Source organism: Mauremys reevesii, linkage group 5 (assembly GCF_016161935.1).
Source record: "Mauremys reevesii isolate NIE-2019 linkage group 5, ASM1616193v1, whole genome shotgun sequence".
Lineage (NCBI taxonomy): Eukaryota > Metazoa > Chordata > Testudines > Geoemydidae > Mauremys > Mauremys reevesii.
This window is the reverse complement of record NC_052627.1, coordinates 27,432,902-27,460,267: the sequence shown is the minus strand read 5'-3', so window position 1 is coordinate 27,460,267 and position 27,366 is coordinate 27,432,902. Positions and strand designations below refer to the sequence as shown.

Sequence of the window (27,366 nt, the reverse complement as noted above, 5' to 3'; positions counted from 1 at the left end):
GTCTGGGGGGGAATCATTCAAGAACACTGCTTCTCAATTTTTTTCTGTACCATGATACCATGTTGGAACTCCCTGCCCTGTTGCCTGTACACCAGAAAAAAGGGATAAGTGGAATCCCTCCTTGTCATGTTGATTCCTGTCTGCATTTTTGGTGATGGGGGGGCTGTTTGCTGTAGGATGTGTTGGGCTGCTCAAACAGGGACCAGGAGGACCAGCTCTGCAAAGAGTAGCAACAAGATCAGAAGAGTGCACAGGTGAGCTTTCAGCCACCTTTCTTATGTACACTTCACTTCTAGTCTGTGCAGATCAGTGAGACTCCAGGATCGGGCCCTAAGTGTATATTACCTCCTTGCATGTTTGTAAATGCAGTACTATACCTTAATACTTATGAAAAATCCAGAGTTTTCTTTATGCCTACCATAACAGTTGTTTCCTGTTGTTTATATCGGCTACATATCATGCAATACTTACACAGCAAAAGTGTATTAAAGACATTGTTAGCCTTTGCTTTAGAATATGTTTATTAGATAATTCACTACTATGTCAGCATCATAACAAAGAAACTGGACATAGGTAGAGGGGGAGGCTCTAGTTTACTCTTGTTACAGTCATTAGATGTAGTCAAGGTGCCTTTCAGCAAGAAGGGATGACAGATAGCTAACATTCTCACTATCAGATCCACTGTCGTGGAGCGCACTCATCAGGGGATAACAGGAGACAGAGTGCACTGGGATACAGGTGCACCTTTTCCAGAGCAATAGTAAGATGAATGCACTTATTGTCACTGCTCCCCTGCTTTTCTCAGCCATTAGTGTGACAGTGTTATAATTGATGATATGACATGGGACCTGTTTTGAAATTTTTCTCGTTTTTTGAAGTTGCCCTTTAAACAGTATATGGTTATCTAATGTGTCAATGCCTCTGTCTTCCTATCTCAAGCCACGCTATCCTGGTAATGACAGTAAATCACACACACTTGTAACACAAATGAGATGATATTTAGGTTTCATAGCTGTGTTAACAGCAATACTTGGCAGTGGTCTGTTACGTAATAATAGTTAAGATCAGGAAGGTATTCATCAGGCAAGAAGAAATGTCAATATAATTTAACTCGTCAATCTACTGTAGCAACATACTTTGCATTCTAAAGCTCTTTATTTTACTTAAATGTTTCCCCCTGAATGCACTATCCAAATTGAAAAAGAAAGAGTTCACCAATTCTGCTTCAAACCATACTGCACAACATAGATCATCCATATGCATTAAACAAATTAAATGCGCTGAAGTCCAGAGCAATACATAAAAGAATGTGCAGATTATGAAAAATCCATTTTGCTTCCATTCTAATAATTGCCTGAAAAATATTGAGTCCTTCAGAAACTGTTGGGAAATATTTCTGAACTTAATTATGTTTTTAGGTTTGTAGACTCATCAGCTCATCAATATAGAACATCTGGGAATTTATGGAGAGACTCACTATAATTCATTAAAGCAATGCCCACAAAACATATTCATATTTTAATACAGAGCTTTATTCCTCCATAATGTATAATTCCACATTGACAGGTGGCTTCTGAAAACCTGAGGTATCAGTAGGTAGGCAGCTGCAAACGTTTATTGAATCATAGTCAAATTTTGATTTGGAAGTAATATTTGTTTATTACAATAAAAAAACATAATTGATTTGTTGTTTTCTAATTTTCAGGCATGCAGGAAAAATAAAATCTTTTTGAGGTCATTAGCCTGTATTTGAACCACACCTTTTGTAGGGTTTAACACTTGAAATGTGAAATATTAGGCATATTTTCATACAGCCATTGTGTCAGTTTCTAAATCAACCCCCATGTGTGGGAAACTTAAATTGATTTAAAAATGACTAATATCAATTTAGTTTAATTCTGTTTGCTACCAATTTAAGATAAACTAATACAAGGCCCCCATAAACTGATTGAAGAGTGTCCACACATGGGGATTGCCCCAATTTAACCAAATCAATTTAGATTTGGTTCAGCTGATGTAATTTCTATTTGTAGACCAGTCTTTAGAATCATTTAGGCCCCTATCCTGTGGGTACTTGTGGAACCCAATGGGTCAACTGACATGCTAAAATTACTCATGGGCTTTTGTATCATAGAATTGGGGCCTTAGCAGTTCTCACTGTTTTGTTTTTTTGCCCAGAAATAGGAGTGAGAAAAACACTATAAAAAGCAAAAATGGTGATTATAAAACTGCAGTAATTAGTGGGAGGAAATAGTATAGCGCCTGGAAGTACTTTAAATTCATTATTTAAAATTGGCTAGATTCCAAGTTGACTATATTTCTTTAAATTGCTGAGGTAATTTTATGAGTTTAGAACTTGTTGATTCTACAGCAAATCAAATAGAAGCTTATGTCCAAGTTACTCATAATTGTATATATTGTAAAACATGATAGCTGATGAAAAATTTCAAAGGAACACTGAGTTCATAATTGAGCATGAAGGAGCTTAATAAAATTCTTAATGCTGACAAAAGATGCTTTCTTTTTATAAAGAGTCATCAGTAGCATTGGTATTTTTTCAGAGTTTCATCCATCCTGGTCTCAGATAGCTTTGATTTATGATGACAGCCATATTTATAGTGCTTGTTAGATACTCAGAATTGTTTGTTTTGGCAAACTGTTAGTGTCAAACTACTATAATTTTATTGATGCAATTATTTCCTTCATTATAGCAGTGCCTGCAAGCACTGCCGTAGTTAGTTATATTAACATTCTGTTTTAAACCCCATATTTCAAGGTTTTATAAATTAGCAGTAAAAATGTGCTCCAAGCTAAATCCTTGCATATAATGTGTGCAAATGGAGGTATGGTTTTGGGCAACTTTTCAAAGACTTGGTTTGGCTTCTTTCTTTCTTTCTTTCTTTCTACTGGAGAATTTAATTGGTAGGATGGGAGGGTGGCAGATATTTATCAGTATAAAATACTTTTAGGTGTGTGTGTAATTGAAAACTCGTTTTCAATTTTGAAAGCAAGGAACATCATTTTGGACTTTTATCCTCACCCAGAATCTTTAGGATTTAATTTTAGTTAAGTATTGAAGGAATTGACCATAGGCTCTGTATTTTACTGAAGATCATCTAATATTTTGCTGTTCTTCAAAATGTTTGACCCTCCAGTGTTTGGGGCTATGATATGCTCTGAGATGCATGTGCCTCTTCCCAGTTAAACTAACTTGTGCTGTGTGTGCATTACCATTGCAAGAGTCAATGTTATGTTCCAAATAAGTGACTCACTAGCCAGAAAGTGTTGCACTTTTCAGTGACATAAAACTCATGTCAAACACAGACTTCTTTCAGCTTTGTTGTGTCATGCCACTGTCAGTTACCTGGTTTCTTTTTTAAAGTGTGGATCTACTGTGAAAAGTGACTGACAAACAGCATTTTGAGGGTCTATGTTTATCATCTCCCATTAATTTCTAGATCAAATGTGCTAAGCTTATAAGTAAAAAGCCCTGTAAATTGAGTCTGGTCTCTGAGAGTCTTACCATTTCCTACCAAGCTGAGTTCCTACCATTTCCAGTAATAAAGGTTCTGCAGGCCAAGTTACTAACTAAGCTACAGATTTTGCTAAACAACTTCATTTTAAACCTGACTCTCTAACCTTTACCTCATCCTTTGGGTGGAAGAGTCTCAGAGCAACAGGTGATGTTATGTACGGGACAATATGTACAATACACTAAGAAATATGGACAATTTAAGGATAGTGTCAGTCTTAATTTTGCTTTTAATATGCTCCAGTCCTTAAAACACTTATTATCAAGCATCACAGTAATTACCAGAGTAGTCCTTTGGAAATGTTTGCACGGGTCAGGCCACAGTTTATATCACAATCTAACAGAACTCGCAAATCTATTTCTTGCCTGTAATATGGTCAAGGTTTTAACTAATTTTTAAAAGATTGCTGTACTACTCTGGGAGAACTGTTCAGAAATCCAAGTTGTATACTTGCCAGGTACAAAGTGGCATACTTGGCAGGTAGAGGAGTCCACCTGTAGAGGGTATTCTTTATGTGACATAGAGCAGCTACAGTGGCTCCTATGCCATCTCCCCTTCCTGAGACTAATTCAGAGGGCATGACTGGGAGAACAGTGGTGTCACTGGTGCATCCCTATGCCTTGGGGACTCTGGGCTGTCCTAATGTGCTTAGGAGCCATAGGCAACCACAATAAATTAGGGCAGCCATCACGCCTCTTAAATTTATGTCAGGGATCAGCCCACTGCAGGGTGGCCCCATCATCAGGGGAGTGTAAAAGTAGCTTAAATCTGCCTTTGCACATGCACACACTCTCACTCCTCAGCTTTGTTGAGTGCTCCTCTGCCACATCTGAGACTTGGGCCCAGAAAGTTTACATTGTATCTTCAGCTATTTAAATTGAGAATTTTAATATGCACAGGAGTATGGTTAAATGACTGCTTTTGTTACTAACTACAAAAAGTTACTGTAGTAACTTCCGAGAAAGAAGACATGCAACGTTTGTTTTCTATTTTGTTATTGTTTACTCTGCCTGCTGTTTGGAACATGTAAAATTATTCTGACAAACTTGGTATGTCCCTGAAACCAGCAGACTCACTAGTGGGAAGATTATTATCATCCAGATATAATAAAAAGCTTCTAGAAAAGTGTCTCTAACGATGGACTGGTTTTCTGGCACTGACAGGGACTTCTGTTTATTTTAGTAGTGCCCACTAGCACCACTGTAGTTAAAGGCCTCTTAGCATTTTTATTAGAAATTAATTTTTAGGACTTGATAACTCAGCTGAAAAAATTTGCTTTGAGCCAAAATGTACCATAGACACTTTGCAGAGACCAGTTATTATTTTCTTATACATTTTTGGACAGAGTATAGGCAAGGTGTCGGAGCTGTATAATTGGGGATTCCCCCACATTAACAGTTAAGTGCCTCACCCTGCAAACTAGATAGCTTCTACCCTGGATAGTCCCATTGATTTCAAGGGGTCAACTGGGGATAGTAAAGTTAAGCAAAAGTGTATTTGGCAGGATCAGGGACTAATGTTTCTGTGTTACAATACATAAAAAGTACACTATTTTGTAAGCAGCAAAGATATGCAAAAAGATCAGATTCTTTAGTGTCTTTGGTCTCTTCCAACTTAAAAAACACAGTTATTGACTCCCTTAGCAATACTGATCTATGATGTATTTTTAATATGAGAGTATTCATAAATAATACCCACACTTTGGTTAGGAATTAGTGATTGGCTTCTTTGTTCTGTGCTTTCTAATATGTTTAGTTTCAAGTCACCCAAGATAATGGAGCAGCTGATAGGGGACTTGATAAATAAAGCATTAAAGGAGGGTAATATAATTAATGCCAATCAACATGAGTTTGTGGAAAATGGATCCTGTCAAACTAACTTGATGAGATTTTTTGATGAGATTACAAGTTTGGTTGATAAAGGTAATAGGGTTGATATAATATAAAATTAACACGGCAAACATTATTATATGGATTAAAAGGTGATAACTCATAGGTCTCAATGTAATTGTAAATGGAGAGTCACTATCGACAGGTATGTTTCCAGTGGGGTCCTGCAGGGATTGGTTCTTGGCCCTACCCTATTTAACATTCTAATCAATGGCCTTGAAGAAAACACAAGATTATTACTAATAAGTTTGCAGATGATGCAAAAATTGGGGCAATGGTAAATAATGAAGAGGACAAATCACTTACAGAAAGTGATCTGGATTTCTTGGTATACTGGGCACAAGAAAACAATATGTGTTTTAGTGTGGCCAAAGGTAAATGTATATATCTAGAACAAAGAATGTAGGCCATACTTACAGGATAGGGGACTCTATCTTAGGAAACAGTGACTTTTTGAAAAAGATTTGCAAGTCGTGGTTAATCAGCTGACCAGGAGTTCCCAGTGTGGAGCTGTGGCCAAAAGGGCTAATGCGATCCTGGGATGCATAAATGGAAATCTTGAGTAGAAGTAGAGAGGTTTTTTTACCTCTATGCGTGGCAGTGATGCTATCACTGCTGAACTACTGTGTCCAGTTCTGGTGTCCACAATTCAAGGATGTTGGTAAATTGGGGAGGGTTCAGAGAAGAGCCACAAGAATGATTAAATTAATAGAAAACATGCTTTATAATGAGAGATTCCAAGCACTCAATCTGTTTGGTTTAACTCAGAGAAGGTTAAGAGGTGACTTGCTAACAGTCTATAAGTATTTACATATGGATATTTAATAACGAGGACTTCAGTCTAGCAGAGAAAAGTATAACACAATCCAATGGCTGGAAGTTAAAGCTAGACAAGTTCAGACAGGAAGTAGGGTGTAAATTGATAATGGTCCGAGCAATTAACCATTGGAACAATTTACTAATGGTCATGGTGGATTCTCCATCACTGACCATTTTTAAATCAAGATTGGCTGTTTTTATAAAAAAGTGTGCTCTATGAATTATTTTCAGGAAGTTCTCTTGCTTGTGTTATACAGGAGGTCAGACTAGATGATCACAATGGTCCCTTCTGTTCCTGGAATCTATGAATCAATAAAATACATTTAATTTGTTTTTCTTCATGAAATTTTTGGATTAAATGCAGTTTATTAGGAATTAGAAATACATATTCCATTTTTGAAGTATATTAACTGAAGACATACGTTATATTTGTCTAAAATTATCAAAATAATTCTCTGGATGTGGTTTATTATTAAAATCCACAGGCATTAATGCTGGTTTTTATTAAACATTAATACTCAGTGAAGTAAAACACTACAGTTGTATTCTGTTTGCTTTAAGCGCCCAATTTACTTTAATGTACACAATCGTTACACATCTTTTTACAGCATTTACACATAAAGTGTACAGAATAGCTGAAATTAAAATTAATAACATTCTCTAGTTTAAATTTTAAACAAATGGGAAATGATATGTTCATGTGCAACTAGTTCAGTGAAAACACTTCTCTCCAGAATGCATATTTAATAAAAGGACAGCATCCACAAAAATAATGTTCAGATGTCCCAACAAAAATACCTAACCTAATATTAATAAAAATAGAGCATGTAATAAATCAGGGACATACAATATAAATATATCGCCAAGGTTTTGTCTAACTTACATTCTGGACATTCACAAGAGGATTTTTTTGAGTATTTATTTTATTTTATGAACAGACAGATAATGGATAGCCCAAAGGCAGAGAGAGATTTCTTCATGTTCCAAAAAAGGCTTGTGATCATGAGTGAAAGCTGGTCTCAGAATCATAAAAAAAAAAACAATTTTAAAAGTTTGCTGCCATCTCATAGTTTTGATATGTCTAGCTAGGCACATAAAACAGCCACCTTCCTGCTTAATTAGAATTCAATGTTAATTTGATCATAATTGCCTTTTATTTGTTAAAGGAGATTCTCTAAATACTTTTTAACAATTGCCAGCTTTAAATAAGTACGGCAACAAATACATAGTGTAAGGATGTGCTTACATTTGAAGAAAAGTGCATGTCATACACCAGTTCAGGGGTCGGCAACCTTTCATAAGTGGTGTGCTGAGTCTTCATTTATTCACCCTATTTTAAGGTTTTGCGTGCTAGTAATACATTTTAGAAGGTCTCTTTCTATAAGTCTGTAATATATAACTAAACTATTGTTGTATGTAAAGTAAATAATGTTTTTCAAATGTTTAAGAAGCTTCATTTAAAATTAAATTAAAATGCAGAGCCCCTTGGACCAGTGGCCAGGACCCGGCCAGTGTGAGTGCCACTGAAAATCAGCTCGCGTCCCGCAGGTTGCCTACCCCTGCACCAGTTGCTTACAGTGGACCAAATAGTATCCTCTTTATCAATGATGTGCAGAAGAGAAAAGTTACAATGTTTCTACATTTTTGATGGAGCAGAAATTCAATTTGTGTGATCCTCAATGGGATGGGGGGAGATATATGGTCCAACCTAGCTCCTATCAAAGTCAATGGAAAGATTCCCATTAACTTAAGTAGGAATTGAGTCGGGACCTAAGAGAAGAAACATAAACATGGACTTGTAATTGTGTAGTGCAATAAGGATCCCTGGTTCCAATGCCATGAAGCTTATGCTAATCCTCATGCATTGGCTATTACTCTGCCAGGGCTGGCTCCAGGTACCAGCTCAGCAAGCAGGTGCTTGGGGCGGCCAAGGGGAAGGGGCGGCACGTCAGGTTCTTCGGCGGCAATTTGGCGGCGGGTCCCTCAGTCCTTTTCGGAGGGAAGGACCTGCCGCCGAAGAAGAAAGCGGTGTGATAGCGCTACCGCCAAATTGCTGCCGATTGCGATCGCGGCTTTTTCTCCCCCCCCCCCCCCGCGCTTGGGGTGGCAAAAACCCTGGAGCCAGCCCTGTCCTCTGCTCTTCTTCCAGTCCAGTAAGCCTTTGTCCATAATATGCTGGACAACATGTACATTTGTGTTTATTGCAGTGATAGTATATTAGAAATAAATTCAATATTAGTCATTAAAAAGCAACAACAACAAAAAGACCCACTAAGTTATAAGGATGGTGTTTTGTTATGCATTTGCATTGCTCTTCAATCCTTGATAAAGACAGTTACATAAAGAGGATTTTTAGTAAATATGTTTCCATGTGCATTTACTGTATTACGTTAGATTTATTTTATATGTGCTCATGAAAGTTGCAATAACATAAATGGCTCAAAACTTTAGTATTTAAGTAGTGCTTCCATGACAGCCTCTTAAATACTATCCATTAAAACCTTTTAACCAAAAAAAAAAAGGGGGTGGGGTCACATTGCCATTATTTAATCATGCTGAAAATATTTTTAAAGGAAGGCATGTGGTTTGAGACAAAAAATAAACAAAAAAGAATGTAGGTAATCAAAGGCATATTCATTAAAGCATTCTTATCGTTTGGACATTTTAAAACAAACTTGTCTCTGAATTTAGAAACTGAACAACAGCTCTATGATTTCTACACAGAAAACAAAACAAATAATAGAACATTTTTTCTCCTCTCTCAAATTTTGAATCATACGGATAAAGCAAAATTGTCAATCTTTATGACAGTCCCCTTATACTCCAACCCTACAAAATGGAAATGTACTTTTGAGGGTGATTATGTCATGGTCATTATGTTCATAGCGCGTTTGAAATGCTGACATCACTATGTCATAGTTACTCCTGTTATGTTATATTTGCAAATGGGAATTTTATTTGTATAATATTTGAAATAATACATTTAAGACTAGAATCTGGCTATCCCTTACACAGATGTACTGTGGGGAATAAGAAGCTGTGTCTTTTGGACTCCTCCCCATAACTCCAGGGAGCACTGGGACAGCTCATTAAGACTTTCCCTGGAAGCACACAGTGTCTTAAAGAGGTTGAGGAGAATGGACAATGAGTGGAACTGTGATTCCCTTCACCCAAACATTGGCCTTCAAGGAGTATAGATGTTTTCATGCTCCCCCAGACACCAGAGTACTCCAGGTATTATAGTTGCCCTGCCTACAATGCATATACCCACGAAGAACAATCTAGTGTCTCTTAATATATAGAGAGAGTCAACATAGATTCATAGATGTAAAGGCCAGAAGGGACCATTGTAACCGTCTAGTCTGACCTGCATAACACATGTAGAATTTTATCCAGTAATTCTTGCATCAAGCCTGTAACTTCTGGTTGAGCTAGAGCTTTTTTTTATTTTTTTAAGAAAGATATCCAATTTTGATTTAAGGATTTCTAATGACAGAAAATCCGCTAACATCCCTTGATAAGTTATCCCAGTGGTTGATTATTCTCACTATTTTAAAATGTATGCCTCATTTCCAATCTCAATTTCTTCGGCCTCAATTTATAGCCATTGGATCTTGTTATGCCTTTGACTATTGCATTGCAGCCCCTTTTAGCGTCAGAAATCATCTCCCTACAGTAAGTATTTACAAACTCTGATCAAATCACATCATAATCTTTTTTCTTAAATTAAATAGTCTGGGCTGCGTAAGTTTCTCATTGTAATATATTATGTGTTCTGTATAACTTTGAAAAAGATATTGAACAAGAACAATTTTGAAGTTTTAAAGTAAATTAAATATATTGGTTTGGAATGTAAGAAATACAGAAATTAAAGGGTTTGTGATTTGAAGTATAATTTCTTTTACCTAGATGCGTTAATTACTTTTTTCTCTGTGGGGTTTGTGTGTGAGGAACTACAATGACTAATAACACTTCATTTAAACAGCTGTTTAGTTCCCAAGTCTCCCAAAGTGGTTTACCTCTGAAATGCAACAATCCTCTAAACTGGAACATAGCATTTGTTTCACCTCACACAACAACTCTATACAATAACTTGGGGCAGAAAGTGAAACTCTGAGTCATTAAAGTAGACAGTAGAAGCAGGGGCGGCTCCAGACCCCAGCACACCAAGCGCGTGCTTGGGGCGGCATGCCGCGGGGGGCGCTCTGCCAGTCCCTGGGAGGGTGGCAGGCAGGGCTTGGGTGAACCTCCCGCAGGTGTGCCTGCGGAGGGTCCACTAGTCCTGTGGCTTCGGTGGAGCTGCGGGACCAGCGGACCCTCCACAGGCACTCCTGCGGGAGGTCCACCGGAGCCGCGGGACCGGCGACCAGCAGAGCGCCCCCTGTGGCGTGCCGCCGTGCTTGGGGCGGCGAAATGTCTAGAGCCGCCCCTGAGTAGAAGTGGCTGGAATACAAGTGTTTTGAAATTTATTTTCGTTCTACTTGGAAATGAAAATAAAACTTTTCAAATGTTTTTTGTGAAACTGATTTGCATCAAAACAGCTGTTTTTGGATTGAAAACGTGAGCTTTTCCATTAGTCTGTCTCTAATTCTCACTTTGTTCAAAAGTGACAGAGAGCCCTGGACCTCAGAAACCTTCCCATCGAAAACATTACCAAAATCAACATGTCTCCACAAAAACTTTTGTCTTTGATGAAATTACATCTTGTCAAAAATGTTGTGACCCACTCTAGTTGACAGGATGTAAAAAGTCAGATGGGAAATTGGCCATTAATACTGGATCTAAAACTCTATTCTTGTGAAAAGTGCCATTGGGAAATTTATCGAACCAAAATTGATACAATCTTGTCTATGTCTTCTTCAGGGGCGACTCTAGGAATTTTGCTGCCCCAAGCACGGCAGGCAAGCTGCCTTCTGCGGCTTGCCTGCAGATGGTCCGATGGTCCCGCAACCACGCCTGCGGGAGGTCCGCCGAAGCCGCGGGACCAGTGGACCCTCCGCAGGCAAACCGCGGAGGCAGCCTGCCTGCCTCCCTCGCGGCGCCGGCAGAGTGCCCCCCGCGGCTTGCCGCCCCAACCACGTGCTTGGCGTGCTGGGGCCTGGAGCCGCCCCATGTCTTCTTACAACTATAGTCTTTCTCCCAGCATAATGTCCTCAACATCACTTTCTTCAGGGGGAGGATTTTCCTTGAGGGTCTCTCTTGCAAGCACTGAGCAAGCCCTCCTCTTATCTTAGCTTGTGACACTTGATGGTATCAAAGCCTCAGGTGAGGGATGGCTTTAATATTTCACAGCCCCAGAGCCCTAACATTTCACCATTGCTGCATGAGAGGAATGCCTTTTTATGGGAATGCAGTGTTGTTCAATGAAAATCTCCATATGGGGAGAAAATACCCTGCAGGAGAGATGGAATTTTAAAGCTCTAGAACTGCATGTAATTAAATAGAATTTATTCAGTTTGGTCAAGCTAAACTTTTGCTGTTTGGCTGCATACTGATTCATATGTTGTTAAAATATTTACAAGCATATCCTTTTTTAAAGGAGAATCAGAATGTTGTCTTGTTCATAACGAAGCAACAGGGTGTTGTTTTTTCCCCATCTCTTGCTACTATGTAAAATCATTTACATTTTAAATATGTTCAGACAGCTGTTTTCACATAACATCTTTGTCAGTTTTTAGAGCCACAGATGTGGCCCAGCTGTTACTGTAACAGCTGTGTAGGTGTGTATTTTGTTTGAATTTGTTTTGTGTATCAGGATTTCACATTTTTGCTATTTTAGTATCAGACATCTTCTTTTGTAACTGAACTTTCAGGATTCTCTTTTACCTAGTACTCGTGTACATACTGATTTCTATGTATATGCAAAAATATAAAGCACCTCTGAAATGTTATAGATGCTTTTGACAAATCTTTAAAAGCATAGTGCAGATATCAAATCTAGCAGAATTTCACCCACAGAGACAACCAAAAATGATGTTTAGTATGAATATTATTAGTATGTATTTGTTTCTTAGCATCCAAAATATATTTGAAGCTGTACAAAGAAGCATGATCCCAGCTCCAAAGCGCTTGCACTTTTAAAAACACAGCATAAACAGAGACAGTATAAGTGGAAAGAGTTAAACTAAATGTTAGATACAGGCTGCTGTTTGCCCAGATTGACGTGTTAACTGATGGTTTCATGAGCACAGACTATTTGAGGATATTCTTATGGGAAGCCAGCAAACTGTCTTCTCTAAGTGGGTGATTGACCTTCTCCACCAACAATGAGCACACGTCTTCCCCACTGGCATTTACCAGTCAGAAAAATACAGGTCTAAAACACAGGTTGGTGCAACAAAGTGCTCCCAACATCTCTATTCCTCAGCGAGCTTAATGCATGCAGAGAAGACTTAAAATCCTGCCCAGAAATTGAGGGTGATGCATCAGTGCTGGGTGTTTCCACCTTGATACCTGTACAGCCCAGTTGCCATTAATGGGTTTGCACAGTTTCACTGACAGTAACTTAGGGCTGTTCTACACAGAAAAGTTATGTCACTTAAGGGTGTAAAAAATCCACACCCCTGAACAACATAGTTAAGCTGATCTTAACCCCAGTGTAGACAGTGTGAAGTGGATGGAAATTTTTTTCCTTCAATCTATACCACCTCTGAGGTAGGTGGATTGACTACGGCGATGGAAGAACCACTTGCATCACAGTATTGAGTGTCTACACTGAAGTTTTAGTTCTGATCTACACTACAGACCTATATCAGTATAACTATGTCACTCAGGGTTGTGAAAAATCCACATCCCTGAGTGACATAGTTAAACCGACCTAACCCACCGTGTAGACAGCACTATGTTGGTGGGAGAGCTCTCTCCCCAGCTGCTCCAATGCAACATTTTAAGTGTAGACTTGCTCTTAGCTTTGTTGGCCTGCAGGGTTAACAGGGATAAAAGGCAGCAGGAGTTTATTTTTGGCAATGAAGCGGGCTTATATGAAACTAAATAACCATAAAAAGTTAACAGATCTTTTGAGTTAAGTAGTTAACATTTTTACATTGTCCTTTTCAGAGTAGAACATGGGTTCAACTGTGTTTCTCCATAATAACCAACAAAAGGAGTCTACAAAGAAATGTGGTACAGTTGAAGAATTCTACTTTTTTGCGTCACCCCAATGACTGTAAACTTTCACCTGAAATGTGTCAGTCCCCCTTGAACTTGGAAAGGCTTTTTACTTTGGATCACTCGCTCCAGCAGAATCTGAAAGAACTTAAAGTGCTTTCATAATTCTAAATTGACACCCTAATGGAATCAGAGAGCTGCTGTTTTTAAAAGGCAATGGCATTTAATAACCAAATTGATTACTTAATTGTTGCCCCAAATCATGTTCTCAGAGGGTCATACTGAAAGAATATTTTGTTTCCTTTATCCTGTTACTTTGAAGTAATATTTTTTATCAAGTTTCATTTTAGATTTGACTAGAAAATAAATCAATATGAGACCATTATTAGTTGAAATAAATTAATTCTCTTTGAATCTCTCCAGAATAATGTGCTATTGTACTTTATTATATGGTTATTCAGTATAGAACTCAATAATTCAGTTTACAGTATATTTAAATGAATGATGAAGAAACTTCTGAGAGTATGGAAATGTGGTTAATATAAGCATCAGTCAGTGACATATCTTTAGCACCTTATTTATCTCTTTACTTTATAAAAATCCATGTATTTCACAGTCTAGGTATATATAAAAACAATGCTTTATATATAAATTAAGTAAAAATATTACTTTTCATTATACACCGGACCAGTAATTGTAATATACTTCCCCCACCAAATTTTACTTGGAACACTGCTATGTGGTGTGTAAGTATTATTATACCCATTTAACAAACAGTTATACTGAGAAAGAGAAGAAAAGTGTTTTTGTCCAAAGTCACATAAGGAGCAGTGTAGAGTTAATCATAAAACCCAGTCCTCAGTTCTGACTGCAGAGGATTTGTTTCCCTGTGTTTTCAATATGAACATGTGCACTAGACTGAACTTCCCCAATCTCTTACATGGTTAAGATTTCTTTTTCATTAGAGTTAAATCATAAGAGTTAAATATTTGCACATTCACATTTGCATAAAGGACTGTATTTTTAATCATGTTCAACGTTTATGTTTCTTTGTTTTTATAAGGTGTATTGATCCATATCTATCTTTATATAAATCTGCCTTTGCTGCTGATGAGACTTTTTGTGAATAGAGGCTATTATTTTTATTGTAATTAGTTCATCTTCTTAAACCGGAGGTACAGCATTAATAATGAATGCTCTTTTACCAACTCTTCCACTTCCATTTAACACTGAATTGGAGTTCATTACTTGTAAAAAAAAAATAGCTTGGGCCTAATCAAGCCTTTTGTTTATGTGAAAATTATTCGGGAACAATATAAACTTGGATTTACTGTTAAACTACAAATGTTTCAATGTTGCTGACATAAACATACACAGAAACTCTCCAAAATGTACTCTAGCTCCAGTTACATAGTGTCCCCTGAAGCAGTTGTCATCCCTAAGTGCCTCCATCTCAACCTAAGGAGTTATCCCAGCAGTAGCCAACATCCATTCGTACCCAAAACCATGAATGGTTGCACAGACCTCAAACAGTGGTCCAGGTTCCATAGAGAGGTCAATGCCTTAGACATCTACCCTGTCCATGAGAGACATCTTGCCAAAGTCAGTAAAGGTCCAGTCCTTACATGATCAGCCACAGATGGAAAAGTCCATGTGCCGTGCTTTATTCTTGTCAAGTCTTTTAGTCCTTAGTCTGCAAATGCTCCCATTAGTTTCACTGTTGCAAGTTAGGTAATTTTGATTCCCTTCATTTTCTTATAAGAAAAAAAGCGAGCTCAAGAGCACTCCCAGCCTGGGATGATGTAGATGCCTGCCTTTAACTTCCACATGCATCTCCTCTATGTCTCATTGTTGCTTCATTGTCTTTGGGTAAGTGCAGAAGGGTGATTCTTCATATGCCCAAACCATCTGGGAGTATTCATGTTCTGATAGCTTGATATTGGCGGAAGGATTGATGTCACATTTGGTGGCAGAAAGATTACTTCAGCAGCAGAAAAGTGGTTCAGAAAACTGGTCAATACTCATAAAAATCAGGATTCTACTGGATTACAAAGCATGTCCATTAATGAAGCACTTGAATCAGCTACTGCCTGCTGTGTGACATGGAGTGAAGCTGACTCATGACCAGCCTTAGAAGCTCACTGACTACATCCCATATTGAACAAAGCAGCTAGTCCCATCAGATAAAATGTCTTATAAAATGAATGGATTGCAGACGTAGGAATATAGTCCCTTTTATGGCTAGATCACCACATACTGAACACTCTACTCTTAACCTGACCACTCTCCAAGTCTGGCTTTTGCTGGGCTTGGGTTGCAGACCCTGATTAAGCCTATCATTCTCTATGCTAATATGAAAAAGCTGTGGACAAGATTTTCAAAAATAGAAGCCCGAAGTTAGGTTTTTAGGTCAATATTTAGGCACCTAAAGAGATGACTTGATTTTCATAATTGCTGAGCACACAAGCAGCTCCCTTTGACTTGGAAGCTTTTATTTAATAAGCATGGAAAGCTGTGTGCCAAGGGACATACGGACTCACCAACTTGACAGCATATTTAGCCATTTTGTTAGAGAAAATGACTTATTTGTTAACTTGGTGTCCTGTAGCTGCTGTGGAGTGCTGTCACTTCCTTTGCCTTTGGGATCTTCCACTAAGGAGTTTGATAGAAATTGAAATAAATCACTGTAAAACGTACCTGGGAGACTGGACAATGCCTGCCATCATGTTAAATGTATTTAGTGAAAGCAGCTTGCCCTGGAGAAAACTGTTACTAGGTAGAGTATGACTTTCAGGGAAGTTAAATTGGATGAGAAGCTGCTGTCAAAGAGCCAGCAAGATCAAAGCTATGGAGACCACTTTTGAGCAAAGTGAGGTACACTTTCCCAATCCAGAGGTTAAGCATGTTGCCTCTCCAGCTCTCCTAATACCCAGAATAGATGGTGATATTTTGCCACGGCCATTAGCTGGGGATGATGCTGAACTGTACCACCCTGGGAGAGCCCTGAGAGGGATTGTGCCCTGGTTCATCTGGTATATTTTGCAGACAAATGCAAAGGTGGGCTGGACTTTTCTGAGTTCAGGGACTGTGATTGTTCCTGTGCATACCCCTTGTGTGGGCTATGCACAGATCCCATGGATTCTAGAGACAAAGACAAATTGGCCCGAAGTGGACACGCATAATTTTAATGCTTTCAAAACAGGAGCTACTTATAATGTATTCATTGTGATGCCTTTTGTTGGTAATGTAAAGAAATTCCAGGCCTCTAAAGGTTAATGTATCTTTGCAACAAAATTACTATTATGGGTAAGAATGACTTCAACACCACACATGCTCATTATAGGCTCAACATCCCACATGGTCAGGTTAGAACATTTCCCTTTACCATTCCTTTACCATCCTCAATTAGATGTCATGTTTTAAATATATGAGTGTACTTTGGAAATGTTACTGCAATATTGAAGAGTGCTTTTCACATAGGGGATCCTCAGGCAACCCCTGCTTGTCCATTGCTCAGAATGTGCCCTCATTCAGGCATTGTTCTCTGCAGCAGCAGCAGCAGGAGCTGTGAAGGTGGGCTTAATAGCACCAATGATAAATGAAAATTCTACCCAACAAAATAAAAAAAAGTAAGTGGAAACATAGTTAAAAGGTCAGTAATTGTCTTGAAAAACTTGGAAAATGAGAATATGGATTATCTTAAGTTAGATTTCAGATGCTGTCATCTATTCTTTATTATTATTTTTTTGTGTGTGATATCCTTACAAAAGCACACAATAGAAGAAGCCCCCAAATTAGTTTATTTCAATAAAGTTTTGTGCAGTTCTACAGTGAATTGGAACACATAGACAAGTCACTTAAATAATTAATCATTTTCAATATACGAGAATGGAAAAATGCATGTGATTCATGCATGTGATTGGTTAGACCCTAACCAAGTTAGGAAAAAAAAGTCAGTGTGGAAAGGAGAGGTGTATCATCCTGTGAACTCAAGCATTTATTTTAAAGAGGATGAGCTTGTAACTTCTCTTGCCTATATCAGCTCCCCATGTACTGATGAAAGTGAACCATGAAATAAAGGGATAAAGGAGAGAGGTATTCAGTATGCATGGGTTGTTCCTTGGGAAACATCTTTTTTTCCTATTAAAAAATGGAAAAAAATATAAGAAATCCATTGGCAGATTGAAAGGCTTCACAGAAATTTTCCTCTCTGACACAACACTGCATCATGTTTGCAAAGCATTCAAGAAAATAACTTTTGATATTGTGTTTCATTTTAGTATGTTTTTCTGAAGGATATGCGATCTTTTTGGAAAGCTGAATTTAATCTATTGCAATAGTACTCTGCTGACTTTTTCCATGATCAGTTACATCCAAAAATACAAAAGGTCAATAGTCAAAGGAATAATGAAGTGGAAAATTAGAAGAATGCCTTAATCTCTCTCTTAACAGGGAGCTGTAAACAGTCCATTGTTCAAGAAACATAATCATACAAGTAAAACTACTAGTGTAAACAATACAACTTAGATGGTATATGCCTACTGAAGCAGTATGGTTTAGTTTAGAACATGAATGTTTGTGTGAGTTTGTGCTCAAGTTACAGAGCTGTTACATGTCATGGAACACTGAGAAAGGCATTCTATTAAGAAATCGTTCTAGTCCCTTATAGTGTAATAAAATACATTTCAAAGGGCTTGTCTACAGGAGGATACTCACGAAAGTTAAGGTGAATCAACTGAAGGTATGAAGTCAATGCATATAAGTTAAAGTGCATTAACACATACATCCACACACACCACAGCTATATGAATGTTTTCACTCAAGAGCAAAGTAGCCTTAGTTTGCTGTAACTTAATCCTCCTACAAGGAGTTGTTATTACAAGGAGGATTAAGTTACACAGACATAAAACTACTTTACTCCCGAATTAGAGCATCCACATGAAGATTTAACGTGCTTTAACTTATGCTCACTGACTTCACACTTTTACCTGATACACCTTAATTTTCTACATGTCTCCATGCAGACAACCCCAAAGTGTTCCATGAGATGTAGCAGCTTTTTACTTGAGTACATACCATGCAATCGTTCCCAACCTAACAGTGCATTTTCTGCAATTTGTTGTATTTCTCTTCATTCTTTATTACAAGGCATCTATGCATGAAAATACAACCATTGAGTCTCTGTCCCTGCTGCCTGCTCTCTTCCTGAAGTAACTCTTAGTTTATGATGATATAATAATTTCTGTAGCAATCAATTGTAATGTCTAAATAAAGGCTAGCTTCATTTAAGAAAGAAATGGGAGCGGATGAATTCCCAAAGGGACATTTTAAAGTTTGGACCTCTCTTCCCTGCCCACCCCCCAATTTTAAAAGATATTGTAATTTCCATGGGATCCCCCCCCAAGAGCCACCAAATGAGGTTGCAGTAATCTTAAAATCACAATGGTTGGACCTAAAACTGCACTTTTATGATTCCCATGTTCCCAGCACAGACCTTTGCCTGTACTTGCAGGACTACCACTCACAGTCCCTGCAAGTGCAGGAAATCCAAAGTCCCAGGCCTATTTTGTTTGTACTACATAACCTGTGCATTGAGATTTTTCTTTTTGCCTTATCCTGAAGGTTCTGAATGCCCTCAACTCCCTTTGACATCAAGCTTTATCTGTTTATCTATCTGTGTATGGGTTTTCAAAGGTGCTTTAAAGCATGGTTCTTAGACACTTAAGAATATTGCCATTCTTGTTTCAGAGGACTCATAATGTTTTCACGATTAACAGGAGCATGGGCTGGATTTGGGGTCTGTCAACTGTGGCAGGATTCCTTGAAAAAATAAATTCCTGTTTTCACAGAAATATCAGTTGAAAATGGACAATGCAATGTACCATAGAAATACAGCTAGGGCTGCCATACCAAAGCAATACTGAAGGCAAGAGAAAGTGTCACATTTGGATAATAAGTTGTCACCCTTGTGATCTGACTGTAAGCTGAGGTGTCTTCTACTCTTTTCTGCTGGTTGTCCATGAAAAAAGCTAAATATCTCATGGTGCTTTGCACAAATAGTTGGGGAAACTAGTTCATGGCCAGTATTTCCTCTTTAGATAAATTCACATGTAATATTCAAGGATGTAAGAGCTGTTGCTCTTAGCTTAATGATTGATTATGTGGTTTCTTGTATTATAAGTGTGTTATTTAGGCCTGGTCTACACTGTGGGAGGGGGGGAATTGATCTAAGTTACGCAACTTCAGCTACGTGAATAACGTAGCTGAAGTCGACGTACTTAGATCTACTTACCACGGTATTTTCACTGCAGTAGATTGACTGCTGATGCTCCCCCATCAACTCCGTTTCTGCTTCTCACTCCAGTGGAGTACTGGAGTTGACGGGAGAGTGCTCGACAGTCAATTTATCGCATCTAGACTAGATGCGATAAATCGACTCCCGCTGGATCGATTGCTGCCAGTTGATCCAGCGTGTAATGTAGACATGCCCTTATTGTATGCATGGTCCTATGAGATATCTTTAGTATGAAGGGAATATATAAAATGAAATTCAGTTTGTTTCTGTTCTCTTTCCTTTACTGACAAACATTAAAGCCTTTAGTATCAGAGAGGTAGCCGTGTTAGTCTGGTTCTGTAAAAGCAGCAAAGAATCCTGTGGCACCTTATAGACTAACAGACGTTTTGCAGCATGAGCTTTCGTGGGTGAATGCCCACTTCGTTGGATGCAAGAGTGGAAATTTCCAGGGGCAGGTAAATATAAGCAAGCAAGAAGCAAGCTAGAGATAACGAGGTTAGATCAATCAGGGAGGATGAGGCCCTGTTCTAGCAGTTGAGGTGTGAAAACCAAGGGAGGAGAAACTGGTTCTGTAGTTGGCAAGCCATTCACAGTCTTTGTTTAATCCTGAGCTGATGGTGTCAAATTTGCAGCAGTTTGCTGCTATTAAAGCCTTTGCATAAGATTACAAATTATGGGTCAAATCATGGACCATTAGAGTTAATATGACTTTTTTATGAATAAGATGATGGAGATTTGGCCCTACCATTGAAACACTATGTATTGTGTTGTAATTGTCCAAAATGGAAAATTTGTTTAATTTTAGTATATTTATAATGTTATGGTTTGGGGTGAAATGATAGTGAAATTGGTGAGTGTAGCAGCCACCCTTCATTTGGGACAAATGTAAGAAACAATAGAGACCTCAAACCACAACAAAGGCACATGGAATTAGAACTATGTGGATAAAGGTTTTTCACTGGGTATCATTTGGGGGAGGGGTGTATTTTTGTGTGTGAGAGAGAGGGTGAGAAACACCACAGAAGCAGATAGAAGGTAACAAAGAAGCTCCAGATACTGCCTAAACAAGCATTGGGAGTGTGTCCCTGAGAAAAGCCTAGAGAGAAAGTTTTGGAGATGGAGGGCTGGCTGAAAGGAGTTTGGAGCTGTGAGCAAAGAAGCTACCTCCTGTTGTTTCATTCCTCCTGTGCTCAGGGAAACAGGACTTGGTACATTCTTTGTGAATAAACAGGATTGGGTAAACTGTGACTCTGTCATCAGTTTCTCCTCAGGCAGAAACAACTCACAGCACCCTGAACTTTGGCAAACTGCTTGTGTGAAAACAGGTAACAATATCATATATAATATTTATATTATATATAATAAAACATCTTAGAGTACAATATATATTCCAAAGTATACTGCTTTTTCTTAAATTTGCAAAATGCTAAGCAGTCCAACCCTCAAGAAAAAACAATGTAATTTTAAATTGTTGTGATGAACAAGGGAAAGTGATCTGCTGAAAGCAGTTATTGAGGAGATTTCATACAGCCCTTAATATTTTGAGAGTATTCCACTTTTCTTGTGAATGTGATGTGTATTGACGGAGCAAAATTAGGTCTTGTTTAATCTGTTCATCTGGGATTGTATTGTAGATATATTGGTGGATTTGCACATACAAGTGAAAAGAGGGTGTTACTGCATTCCCATTTATTGACTCACTAGCAAAATGTGATCTGATTTTAAATAGCTCTTATGCATCTTACAGTATTTCTGTGAAAAGTACTCTTGGAAAAGTTCTCTTTGTTCCACATAAGAGTGTGTGTAAAAGCTCAAAATGCAAACCCTTTGTTTTCAATTTTTTGGGTTAAAAAAAAGAATGGTATTCTAATACACTCTCATTCATCATTTTGCTGTTCTTTATGTGGTCTATTCTTTATAGTCAGTTAGGGTCATGTAGTTCAGTTGCTGATAGACAAGACTACAGCAATATTCTCTCTCATTTGTCAGGGTCAGGTAAGATCCAATTTAATTTGAAAAGAGGTAACTCATCTTTGTGAATGGCACATAGTCTTTTCTTCAGCTATTCTCCTGACAAGAATAGCAGCCTCATTTGTCTGGGCTGGAATCAGCACAGGTGGTCTTTATCTCAAATTGTAGTCAATAGGTAGTTTCTGGAATGTGATACCTTGCACATAGACCTCTGCTAGTCAGAAGAAGAGCAAATGCTGATAATTCTGCTCAAAGACAAGGAAAGGTATCCAGGCATTGACTTGGTACAATTGTAAACAAGTTCTGTGTACCTTCCCTCTGTTTCCAAAGTGCTACATAAAGCAAGGCAAAAATACCCATCATATCCTGATGACTCTGATTTAAGCTCATTAATTTTAGTCAGACCTCCTAGTGTTGTTGTAAAATCCTCCTTTTGCTTTACCACTTTTTCAGAGTGCCACTGATTTTTCAGTTCAGAAGTGACCCTTATCTAGGCTGACCTCCTGCATATCACAGCCCGTAGAATTTCACCAAATGATTCCTGCATCAAGTTCATAACTTCTAATTGAACTCTGGCATATCTTTTAGAAAGATTTAAAGACTTCAAGTGATGGAGAATCTACCATATCTCTCTGTAGGTTGTACCAGTGGTTAATTACCCACTGATAAAAATTTGCCCCTTATTTCTTCTAGCTAATGGATCTTGTTATGCCTTTGTCTGCTAAATTACTGAGCCCTTCACTGTCAGAAATATTTTTGCTGTGGTAAGTATTTATACAATATTATCAAGTCACCTCTTAATCTCCTCTTACATAAATTAAATAGATTGATCTTCTTAGTCTCTGACTGTAAGGCATGTTTTCCAAACCTTTAATCATTCTTGTAACTCTTGTCTGAACCCTTTCCCATTTGTCAACATAATTTTAAAAGTGTGGGCACCAGAACTGGATACAATGAGACCATTACTGTAATAGTAATGCCATATACAGTGGTAATAAGACCTCGCTACTTCACTGGATATTCCTTCCTTATATATCCAAGGACTATATTTGATCTCAGTACTGCACTGGACTGGGCATATTCCCAGTTGCTTCTTCCAGAAAGAAGGGCACATTCTTTATCCAGAAATGGCTTTTTTTTCTATAGGAGTATGGATCTTGCACTTTCGCCACCCTACACTTAAGCAGGGAGGAGTTTGTCTGGCTGGCCGGGAGAAGAAGGCTATCTGGCTTGTGGGAGGCAATGCTTTCTGGCTTGGGGGAGGAGGGTAGATGAAAAGCTGTTGGAAAGAGCAGTCAGCATGGTACATGACTCACCACATAGGAATGTGGGGTTTAAAAAGGTCAGTTTGGCCTGACCCCTCCCTTTTTTACTCAGAACAGGCTGGGCAGCACCCACCCTCGCTCCCTAATTAGGTCACAAATATGCCGGGTGTTCAGCTATATCTGCTGTGGGCATTACGCTAGCCACCCCACTAAGGGGGGCTGGGAAGGAATTTTTCCCTTACCACCATATTGGCCAAGTGCAGTGTTGGGGGGATTCGCCTTCCTCGCAGCAGGTTCAGCTAGGCTCGGTTCAGGCATAGCATATGTTGCAACTCTTTATTTAGGTGTATAGTGCAGGTACTCCATAAATTAAGGCACAAAAGAACACAAAGATATGGCTTTGAAAAGGAATTAAGGAGAGGTGCTGGTAATTGAGCAAGCCGGGGACAGTTGGGGACTCCTATAACTGGTACAGCAGGGAGCCAACCCCCCGCATCATTATAGTCCACCTTAACCCCCTCCTACGAGGGGGTGTGGTTGGTAAGGTCCCAGCAAGGGAATTGCTGGAGGGACCTGGTCCCAGCAAGAAAATTGCTGGAGGGACCTGGACGAAAAGGGGGGCGGGAGAGCTGGTGCAAGGCCCCCGCCCCCATTCTCCCCCCGGAGCTGGCTGGAAGTGGTAAGGTCCTGGCAAGGGAATTGCTGGAGGGACCTGGATAATTAGTGGGGAGCTGTGGAATCCACACCCCCCCCACCTTCCCCACGGAATTGGCTGGAATTGGTAAGGTCCCAGCAGTGAATCTGATGGAGGGACATAAATTTTGCACCTGCACTGCACACATTTTATCCACTGGGTTAGTCCCAGACATCTGTCAATAATAAAGTTGCGGCCTGATTAAACCCATATCTAATGTCATTCTTTCAGCATAGCCAGACAACTAGAGTGGGATGGCACTGCTCTGTATGGCGAAACATAGAGCAATCTCTTAGCATCTCCAAAGACCTATGTTGCAAAATGGAAATTTAGGGTGAGAGTAGGGATCACACAGTCCTATTTTACAATCCTAGTTAAAGAAATTAACTTCTCACTCCTATGAATTCCAAGTAGAGGGTACTATCATAGGTCAGTGGAAGAGAAATCTCCATTTATTTACTCACACTGGGAAAATCCATCTTGAAAAATCTTTTCATCTTTGTCATTCAACAAAGATCCCTGCTGAGTTTTGGGATCACTATCTGGTCCTCTCTAAGCTACAGAATTAGTTTAAACTCTCAGAGAGTTTCTACTATCTGCTTGAAATGGGGGCTTTTTGTCACAATCACCATAATCACACAAGTGAGTGACTTCACTATATTCCATAAGACTTTGTCCCATGACAGCACTGCCTGAATTCTTCCTGAGCGCATGTCTCAATTCCTGCTTCGGTAGTCCATTGCTCAACCAATTTTCTTTCCCTTCTATCCTTCAGCTCTTCCAAGATGGGTAATTCTCTACAAGTTGGCAATGAAATGGCATGGATTTCTTATGCTGAGAAAACTGAAGATATTTGTAAATCTTCCTGGCATTGTTGGGTATCGTTAAAAGGGCATGGTCCCAAAGGAGACAGTTCTAAGACTATCTAAGCAGCTACTAGAATTGATTGATTGATAAGAGTGCACATGTTTCAGCACCAGAAAGTCTCCAGCCTTATTCCAGAAAAGCTATGGCAGCTTTGAAGACATATCACAACAAGGTTCCCAGCTGGGCTGATATCTATAAGGTAGCTATTTTGAGCTATATTCATATTTTCACAGTGGTACTATTTAGGTGAAGAAGGTACCTCATAGGCTTATTTAGGGAAGACAGTTTTATCATGATATTTTACTTATATTTACTTCTTAGCCCTTCCCCTATGAACGTATTTATTGCTTGCTAGAGTGGGGATCTGTGGAGGTAGATTTATAAGGGGAAAAAACTCCCACTAATGGGAATTCTTCAGATAAATTGCCTTCACAGATCTAGATTCAATGCCATCCTTCATTTAAGCTTTTCTTCAGAATATCTTGTCTGGACAGATGTACAGGAAGTCAGAGGATGAGAGGCTGTTGCACTTCTGTGTACTTCTGTATATAATTCTTAGCATAGCAGGTGCCATGGTACATGTGCATATGGTGGGCTTATAGGTTTAGTACTTTTAAAAATTCATACATTTAAAAACAATTCTAAGGTACTACAGTGCATGACTTCAAGTGGGAACTGTAAAGACCATATATTGGTGAACTCTGTTTACTAGTAACTTAGTTTTTTGTTTTCACATCATAAGTTTCTCTGTAGACATTTTAGTCATCCTGACAGCACTATGTTGTCTCTAAAGATTTGCAGTAATAGCCTTTCACCTGATTTTATTTTGACAGCATAATGCACATCCAGATATTTGTTTTGACATCATTTCGTTTAATTTTGACATTGTAATCTTGTCTCCATAGAATTATATTAATAATGTATTGAGATTGTTATACCAGTGCTTAATCCCAACAAATGAAGAAGGAGTCCCTGTGGCAATTTAGAGACTAACAAATGTATTTGAGCATAAGCTTTCATGGGCTAAAACTCACTTCATCAGATGCATGGAGTGAAAAATACAGTAAGCAGTGTATATATATTACAACACATGAACAGGTGGGAGTTGCCTTACCAAGTCGGGGGGTCAGTGCTAACGAGGCCAATGCAATCACCCATTTCCAACAGTTGACAAGAAGTTGTGAATATCAGCAGAGGGAAAATTACTTTTTGTAGTGACCCATCCACTCTGAGTCTTTATTCAGGCCTAATTTGATGGTGTCCAGTTTGCAAATTAATTTCAGTTCTGCAGTTTGTCATTGAAGTCTGTTTTTGAAGTTTTTTGGTTGAAGAATTGCCACTTTTAAGTCTTTTATTGAGTGTCGAGGGAGCCTGAAGTGCTCTCCAAGAATTTTGAATGTTCCAATTCTTGATGTCTGATTTCTGTCCATTTATTCTTTTGCGTAGAGACTGTCCGGTTTGGCCAATGTACATGACAGAGGTGGATTGCTGACACATGATGGTATATATCACATTAAACCAGACAGTCTCTATGCAAAAGAATAAATGGACACAAATCAGACATCAAGAATTTGGGATTTATAAAGTTAAAACTTAACTCCAGAAGCACAAATAGTGCAACGATTGTCATTGTTCTTCTATCTCTCTAGATATTTAAACTTAGCTTGACAAGAGTATAAATCAAATTGTCAGCACTGGAAGTTGTAATTTTTGTTCTTAAAATGTCCAGATTTATGATGGGTAAATTATCTACATTTACAGTGTTTTGTCTCTTGGCAGAATTTGTTTCATTTACTCTGTACAGGTTCATTTTTTATATCTAATTATTAAAAAATCTCTCTGTATGCCTTATGGGTTCTCTTAACCAGTTTTGGGGTATTGGTGGTGGTGTTTTTTGTCTTTCATTAAACCATTCTATCTTATCTTAGTACCATTACAAATGGAGGGGAAGCAAGTTAAAAGAATAAATGTGCGACTTTTCTCACAGTACATAGCCTTACACAGTCAAAAATGTCAGAGGTTAATGGCACAACTGAACTCCACTTATCTTATTCTGACAGCTCACCCAAACTAGCACAATCTAACAACAACATCCTCCTAGACCAGGTGACATTCCTAGCCTTTGTTCTCTTAATACGATGCTTCTAGGATCATTAACAATAATTTTACATAGGAGCCTTGTAATAAGAGTCTCTCTTACTATGTGTGATTATGATGGAGAAAATTTTAGTCTTTAATCCAAGTCCATAGAATTAATTAGTGTAGTTTTGAAAATTGAATTTCAGTTTAGTGTATCAGAAATTACAGTAATACTGTGACATCTGGGATTTTGTGAAAAATGACATTATGTATTTTTAATTTCCCGACCTTTCTATTACAGTAGTGTAATTATTTATTAAAGCTATAAAGGCCAATATGTGCTAGAGAATAACCTAATTTTATCTTGAAGAGTAATTTGGTTTCTAATCAGTCTAGGTCAACTGGTAAATGTATCCAAGATTTTGTGTTGGGATATTTTTTACATAAGCAGTGTAGATGGGAATCTGAACAGGTTGTCAAATATAAAAAAAATTCTAAAGTAATGTAAGTTTAAAAGTTCCAAAGTAGTTTAAGTATCCAGTATTAAGTAAGATTAAGGTCTATTTCTAGCTAATGGTTCTAGCAAAGCAGACCTTTAAAAATCTGCTACTTTTTCAAAATTGTTTGTGAATTAATTTAATATACTTTGATATATACAATAGACAGGGGCAGCTTCAGGCACCAGCATGCCAAGCGTGTGCCTGGGGCGGCAAGCCATGGGGGGCGCTCTGCTGGTCGCCGCGAGGGCGGCAGGCAGGTTGCCTTCAGCGGCATGCCTGCGGAGGGTCCGCTGCTCCCGCGGCTTCGGCGGACCTCCCGCAGGCGTGCCACCGAATCCGCAGGACCG

The 27,366-nt window shown here is 38.5% G+C and overlaps 1 protein-coding gene across 7 annotated transcripts in view; it reads left to right on the top strand.

The window, feature by feature from the left end:
- The window catches only part of STPG2 (sperm tail PG-rich repeat containing 2), a 410,139-nt gene that overhangs the window by 279,601 nt on the left and 103,172 nt on the right, over nt 1–27,366 (top strand). The window contains exon 13 of one of the 7 annotated variants that reach the window (XM_039541572.1): nt 16,829–16,977. The exons of the other annotated variants lie outside the window; for them this stretch is intronic. Within the exon in view, the coding sequence (XP_039397506.1) occupies nt 16,829–16,977 (149 nt within the window). The remainder of the gene's footprint in view (nt 1–16,828; nt 16,978–27,366) is intronic. 7 annotated transcript variants of the gene reach the window in all.